The sequence below is a fragment of the Lactuca virosa genome, chromosome 2 (assembly GCF_052849685.1).
Source record: "Lactuca virosa cultivar CGN04683 chromosome 2, Lactuca_virosa_CGN04683_v6, whole genome shotgun sequence".
In the NCBI taxonomy this organism is placed as follows: Eukaryota; Viridiplantae; Streptophyta; class Magnoliopsida; order Asterales; family Asteraceae; genus Lactuca; species Lactuca virosa.
This window is the reverse complement of record NC_136427.1, coordinates 199,611,842-199,619,704: the sequence shown is the minus strand read 5'-3', so window position 1 is coordinate 199,619,704 and position 7,863 is coordinate 199,611,842. Positions and strand designations below refer to the sequence as shown.

General features: G+C 30.8%; 1 protein-coding gene across 1 annotated transcript; it reads left to right on the top strand.

Annotated features, from left to right (window-relative positions):
* Window positions 1–5,526: 5,526 nt before the first annotated feature.
* On the top strand, window positions 5,527–7,250 carry LOC145156720 (CURVATURE THYLAKOID 1D-like protein). Its single transcript, XM_079075994.1, has 5 exons — window positions 5,527–5,755; window positions 6,254–6,561; window positions 6,664–6,768; window positions 6,869–6,940; window positions 7,016–7,250. The coding sequence occupies exons 1-5, from the start codon at window positions 5,620–5,622 to the stop codon at window positions 7,082–7,084; spliced, it is 690 nt and encodes a 229-aa protein (XP_078932120.1). The 5' UTR covers window positions 5,527–5,619; the 3' UTR covers window positions 7,085–7,250.
* The last annotated feature ends 613 nt before the right edge of the window (window positions 7,251–7,863 follow it).

The window sequence follows — 7,863 nt, the reverse complement described above, 5'->3', positions numbered from 1 at the left end:
CGTTTGCCTAAATTTATTTAAGTGTAGTAGATGCGAAGCGTTTGTCTTGTTTGTTAAAACTTGGTTGCATACTTGCATTTGTGTTTCGCAAATAAACATCATTTAGCAAAATTATTCTAAGTTCATGGAACAAATGCTCTAATTAAATTGCAAAGTGGAAATACAGTACATGTAAAATATTCGTAAACTAATCAAAACGTAAATTGTAAAACAAAATAAATATCATTATGACATTATTCTAAGTTTGCGAATATAATAAAATGTAGGTATTGGTTATGTAAAATGTTGATAGACATAGACTATGACATTTACACTAATCAAAGAATAAAACGTATACTAATTAATAATAACTTGTAAAACGTTATTCTATGTCACAAGATATTTTTCTAAGATCCCGAAATGTTATAATTAAAGAAAGGGTGATGTTAAGCCTAGAAGGAGTGGTAACACTCCTAGCATCTTGTCACATCAAATTTTTGTCTGCCACATCATCTTTTTGTCTTAACACCTAAATCTTAGCATTTTATAATGAGTGGTAACACTCCTAGCACACCAATTTTTTTTTCTTTTTCAAAATTAATTACATTATATTTTTTTTAAATAATTTTTTTTAAACCACAAACAATTAATATCAAATAAATTATATTTTTTAAAACACAATATTTCATATTAAATTAAAAAAGTTACAATAAAATTTTGCAATGCCAATTCTAGAAATTTATGTTCTAAAAGAAGTTGTAAGTTAGGGTCGAATCTGTCATAAAACTAAAATTAAGGGACCAAAACAGCCAAATTGTGAAATTTGTGTCATCTTCCTCGTTTGCTACCTGACGAACAAATTGATAATATTTCTCTTTTTTTAACCTGTAAATTTCAATTTCATAGAAAAAACTCATTTGCCAATCATATTGTTCCATTTCTTTCTCTCTCCTCTCGCTAGACCCTTGGCGAACTCCTGCTAACGAGCTTCATGGCGAATATAGAGGAGTGATGCAGCCTCTCTTGACGAGGCTGTTGGCGAGAGGGGTGGCGAGGCCACTCCCTCCAGCCTAATAAGACACTTCTTAGACACCTCATTGACCCCTTTATAAAAAGTCAACCTATAATTAATTACTTATGAGCTTTTTCGGAAAACAATGCAATTTCAACCAATAAAAATATTTCAAAATTTAATTAGGGTGTTTTTATGGTAAAATGAGCTGTTTTTGATAGAAAAGTGATAGTTGCTTTATGTGATGTCAGTTTTTGTTATAAAGAAACTCATATTTCAAAGATTTTAAGCATTTTCATGAAATTAATGTCATTTCAGGTGTCCATTTAGTATTATTATTATTAATAGTGATGATACTCTTTTACAAAAATAAATTACTATATTACTTTTTAAGAAAAAAAACTTTTTTTAATACTGTCACACACACCCACTACTCTATTCCTAAATGTATAACTTTCGTGCTATACGAGACTTGGACATTCAACATTTGACTAATAAATATCTACCCGACAATTCTTTTGTATAAATAACATTTCTGTTTTACATGTATTATGATTGCATATGTGACACAACATACTATTATGTGTCAATTTGAGTTGTTAAGTTAGACGATGGAACTTTCAAATAAACTCATTGTACGAACAGTTTTTTTTAAACGTCAGAATTATATTAAAATAAGCTAGAAAAGGCAAATTAAAGTCATACAAGCAATTGTGTAGCCACTCAAATTAAGTTACATTTATTATACCTATTACTAATCCAAAAGAACGAATAAGAAATGATATCATCAGAGACATCCAATTTCTTACCGTTCAAAAAGGATGTTATTGTGAAATCTTCATAAAACCCAAAACACAGTGATAATTACTGCATCAAAACATGTTTTTGACCCGCATTGAGATTGAATGAATACCTCAGTTAATCTACGTGTGGACCGGACGATCTTGCTTTAGATATATAACATGGACTTTAGGAAATTGGTGCTTTAACAAAGAGTAACGAATCCAAACATCTTACCAAACCTCGGTACTATGACATTTCCCAATTTAATGTTGCACAAGTCATTCAAATCTAAGCCTCGCAAACACAATTGAGAAATAACCCTCGCCGCATTCACTTGTGACCTTATGCACATTGTGAAGACAAATATTTCGAAGATGGCCTTGATCCCTCATGCAAAGCTTTGATGAATTTGACCCACAAAACATCATGATTTAAAAAAAACCTTTCTCAACTTGAATAACCAAGCCCAACTGAAAGAAAATAGGCTATCGTCACCCAAACCACATCTTCTTATTCATCATACAAACGTTGTTACAAGTCGATTGTATTTGTGAAAAGATTTACCGACATGTGTCGTTAGGTTTACAAAATTGATCATTAATTGTAAAAGAGTAAGTGTTGATTTGTGTGATAATTTCTTTGACCTTATTTCCTCTGTCGAGACTTAACAATAGGCCAAGGGGAGCCGCCCCTTACCGGTCCGGAAGCACCGCCCCTAAAAGAAATTTTCGAAGGGTTCTGTACTCAAGCAAGGTTTGCGGTGCTTGAGGTCAAGGTTTGTATTGCTTGAGAGCAAGGTTTGTGATGCTTTATAGCAAGGTCTATGGTGCTTGGGAGCAAGGTGTGCTATATAGAGCAATGTGTGCTATCTAGAGGACATTTTCAGTTGATAACATTTTTGGTTTAACCCACAAATAGTTTTTTTAGGTCAACTTGTCATTCTAAATAGATCACCTTTTATCTCTGTAACCTTAAGCAAAAAACATGTGTGTGTATGACATATGTATTTCTACAAGTCACATAAAATCTATCTATAGTTTTGTTCGTGATTTAGCCGATATCTAAGCATGCGAACCATGTTTTGTGCACTATGTTATTATTTCATGATGTTCTTATTTTATTCGCATCTTTATTGTGTTGTGTTTACCAATTACTTATCCTGACAATTAACGTTATAATTAAACAACTAAAATCAAACAAAGTAAGATTTGTTTTGATTGTTTGAACCAAACACCAAATCGAAAATCAATTAAGATCAAACAAACAAACAAAATTTTATTAGATTGGATTATTATTATTATTATTATTATTATAGAAAATATGTATTAAGGTCTCATTATTTTACTAATTTACGAATAAGTCTCAAATTAAAACTTATTTATGAAAAATCATAAATTACCGGTAAAAGTGATGATTTGGCTTCTTTTTTTTTTTTTTTGGTTTACCGATTTCATTGCTAACCTGGACGTCTAGTCATTAAATGAGCGGGAAAATCTCTATTAAAGTCTCCTTATTTTACACTAATTTACGAATAAGTTTTAAACTAAAATTTATTTACGGAAAAGCATGAATTATCGGTAAAAGTATTGATTTGGGCATTTTCTCCCTGCAACATATATTTGACCGGTTTCATTGTTGACCTAAACCTTAGTCATTAAATGAGCCGATGAGATTGGTATGATGAGTTATATAATGTTACATTTAACGTAAAACTTGATATCCATCTCATCAGCTCATTTAATGATTAGACGTCCATCTCAACAATGAAACTGGTAAAATGCGTGTTATCGGGAAAAAATGACGGACAATGAGTTGATGAGATGGATATGATGTGTTACCTAAAATTAGATAAGACGGTTTGGGATTTCTTATAAACTTAAAAAATGATGAAGTTGTTGCTAGTTTATATAATTATTGTAGTCTTTGTTGGATGCATTTCATATTCCAAAAAAATACAATGCAACTAGATATCAAATTTTACAGTAGGCGTAACATTATATAACTTATCATATCCAACTTATCAGTTCATTTAATGACTAGGCGTCCAGATCAACAATAAAATCGGTAAAATGTGTGTTATAAGGATAAAAAGAGAAAAATCATCATTTTTACTAATAATTTATGTTTTTTCGTTAACAAATTTTAGTTTGACACTTATTCATAAATTATGGTAAAATAATGAGATAATGAAGATTTCCCTAACTCATTTAATGACTAGGCATTCAAATAAACAATAAACCGGTAAATTGAAAAAAAAAATAATCAAATCATCACTTGAACCGGTAATTGATGTTTTTTCATAAATAAATGGGATAATGACTTAAAAGGGTAATATATTTTTCGATTTGTACACATTTGGTCACTGAGTTTTTTTTTCGTCCACATTTACCACTTCAACTTGTTAAACTGTATATATTCAGTCCTTATGACCGGCTACTACAGGTTACCCGGTAAAAATGACTTAATAGGGTAATATATTTCTCACTTTGTACACATTTAGTCTTTAATATTTTTGTACACATTTAGTCCTTTTTTTTTTTTTTTTTGCAAAATAAGTCATTTTTTTGTACTCATTCAGTATTTATGAATGATTTTTTAGTTTTTTCTCACGAAATCTTACGTGAGACATTCATTAATGAGATGTATGGGGCTTTTGATGCTTATATCCATCGCGATCTCGACTACTTGGTTGCTTAGGTCATGTGTTCTGAACGTCATAACTTCTTCATATGATCTCAAATTTTAACGATCTTTATATCCATGCCTTCGTATTTTAGTCTACTACAACTTTCATTTAGATTACTCCCATTAAAAAATAATATATTTTTACTTACGATTTTTATATCCATACGCGGTGGTGGATTTAGTATAGTCCCGGTGTTGCACCGACAACACATGTTTTTTCTGTTCGCAGTGGAAAATTTTTCGCTTTTTTTTTCGTTTATACCTATTTTCCATGTATCGGCAACACCTATTTCATCTCGGCAACACCTATTATGTATTACTGCGTCTTCCCCTGTCCATACGTTTTTTTATGAATGCATGTATGTATGTTGTTTTTTTTTTATAAAATCGTTAGTAAAAATATATTACATTTTAACGAGAGTAATCTTAATGAAACTTGTAGTAGACTCAAAAAATGAACACGTGGATAAAGATCCTTAAAATCTGATATCGTATGAAGAAGTTACAATGTTCAAAATACAAGACCTAAGCCAAGCCACAAGACTTACGCAACCAAGCAGTCGAGATCGCATTGGACATAAGCATCAACAACCCCAAGCACCTCATCAATGATTGTCTCACGTAAGATGTCGTGAAAAAAACTAAAGAAATCATTCATAAGTACTGAATGAGTACAAAAAAAGGACTTATTTTGAAACAAAAAAAATGTTAAGGACTAAATATGTACAAAAATATTAAGGACTAAATGTGTACAAAATGAAAAATATATTACCCTATCAAGTCATTTTTCCCGGCTAACCTGGAGTAACATGTCATAAGGACCGAATGTGTACAATTTAACAAGTTTAAGGGGTAAATGTGGACGGAAAAAAAACTCAGTGACCAAATGTGTATAAATCGAATAATATGTTACCCTTTTAAGTCATTATCCCTAAATAAATTTTAATTTAAGATTTTTTGGTAAAATATGAGATTTCTCAGATATTATTGTTTTAATACTCTATAAAACAAATTTAAAATATCTTTTTGGCGAAAAAGTGAGAGCCACGTTTTATCGGCAAACTTTGTTTTTATTCTTTATTTTGAATTCAGACGAAGCTCCCTTGCAAAACATAGAACCCTACTAGAACCAGCTAAAACCCCAAACGCTTTTTACGACAATGGAGCTCTGCACTTCTACTCGTTGCATCCCAAATCGTCTACCAAATCTTACATCCTTTACCCCTTACAGAACTTGCTTGCAATGGAAATTCTCTGTCCCTTTGAAACCAAACTCGATTTCTCGCAACAATCAAGGTGCACATTCTCTCACTCGTAACTGTTTTACTCATCTGCTTTTTTTGTTCAATTTTCGATTCATGATCTTAAATACACTTCATAAATCGAATATTGTTAGATATAATTAGTTTCTGGATCATTTTGGCTTCTACCTGCGAGTATAGGGCTCAGATCTCTTTGAATATACTGCTTTCAAGGAAATATGTAATTTGATGATTCTATACGAAAAAACGCTGTATTCAATATTGCTCCTTGTTAACCCTAAACTTACAGTATTCATTGCTTTGTACGATTGCGTCCATTGTTGCCAAAATGATGAATTTCAGGACAAGATCTATAAAACTTTTTGTGTTGATAAGTAATATATTTAATTCTCTCTGACATTAAGTTCATCAACACATACTTATTCATCCAGATGTGCAACATGAAAATTGAGAATCATCAATGACCTAGAGGAGATATTGGTTTCATGGAAAACGAACTGATTCTCATTATCTCATATACTTTGCTTCATAGGATCACGCCATTACAACTACTCTTCTATAAAAGCATCAGCTTCTGATGAAACATCAAGTGGAGCAAATCAGTATGTCAAAGAAGAACCAAAAGTACTCAACTACTCACCAGTAGAAGAATCACCAAATCCTGATGAATCATCAAATGGAGCAAATCAATATGTCAATGAAGAACCTGATAGTGGAGTGACGGAAGCTCAATCTGAGGAGAAAAGTGGATTTGGAGGATTTAGTCTATTCAAAGATGATGATGCCACATCAGATGATCAATTCCCTCAGTTTGATTTTCTAAACAAACTCAATATGGAGGTATGCTTAATGCTTTTACTCATAGATATAATCTTACAACAACTTTATGAATCTTCTCTTTTTGATCTATGAATTGACTACATACTTTTACTTGTTTTGTAGTTGGATTTTGAGGACACCTTTTCAATTTCTTTACTCGGTGTAGGTGGTGTTACAGCCTTATGGTTAACTGCATCAATAGTTGGAGCCATTGATAATATACCTTTGGTGTGTTATTTAGTTTTTATATTTGCTAATTTAAAATCATAATATAATAATATATACCATAACCTCTATATATAAATTAATTTCATTTTTGTGTTATCAGTTTCCAAAATTGATGGAAGTTGTAGGCCTTGGCTACACTATCTGGTTTAGCACACGCTACTTGCTCTTTAAGGTATATTATATAGGCAATAAATAGCAACATATTTTTATTTACTTCAATAAATGATATTGATTATTTATTTTGTAGAAAAACAGAGATGAATTGGCATCAAAGATTGAAGAAATTAAGCAACAGGTTTTGGGGTCGAAAAATTGACATGTGAGATCACTGAAATTATCCTTTTTACATAACTCTAGATTTCATACTAGCTTTTAGTTATAATAGGATGATGCTTATATGTGAATAAATACAAAGTTTGAGGCTGTGTCTATTTTCTTTATAGTTGAATTATGGAGAATTGAAGTATTTTGAATTTTTGAGATGAGGTGTCTTAAGTTTTAAAATTTATGATTATATAAAGTTGTTTCATTTTAGCTTATTAAATATACATGCAAGTTTATAGCTATTATATGCAAGTTGTTTCATTTTAGTATGTGATGTGATAATATGGTTTGATAAGATAAATGATATTTTAAAAATATTTTGGGCATGTTTGGCAATGAGTAGTTGATAAAGAAAAACTTGATGGGTGACAATTCATAACACAGACACTATCAAAATATAAAACATGAAACGAAATTAGGATGGAATTCAATTTTGAATTTGTGTTCTTGTCAACTGTTAAAAAACACAATGTCATGTTCGTATTCAAAAAGTCGACATAATGTTAACATTTGTTTGTGGTGTTTGTTGTGGTTTTTATGATTAGTTATGAATTAAATAAACTGAAAGTTTATTTCATTCTTATCTTTTTCTTTTTTTGTTCTGTTGGTCGTTTATATCGTGTTAGAATTGATTCGTATTTGTGTTATTACTCAAAAAACGACGTCATTTATTGTCATGTTCGTATTATATAAAAAATTGTCATTATCATGCCGTGTCAGCTAAAAACACGACATTGGTAATATATGAACACATTCATATGATATAAGCAA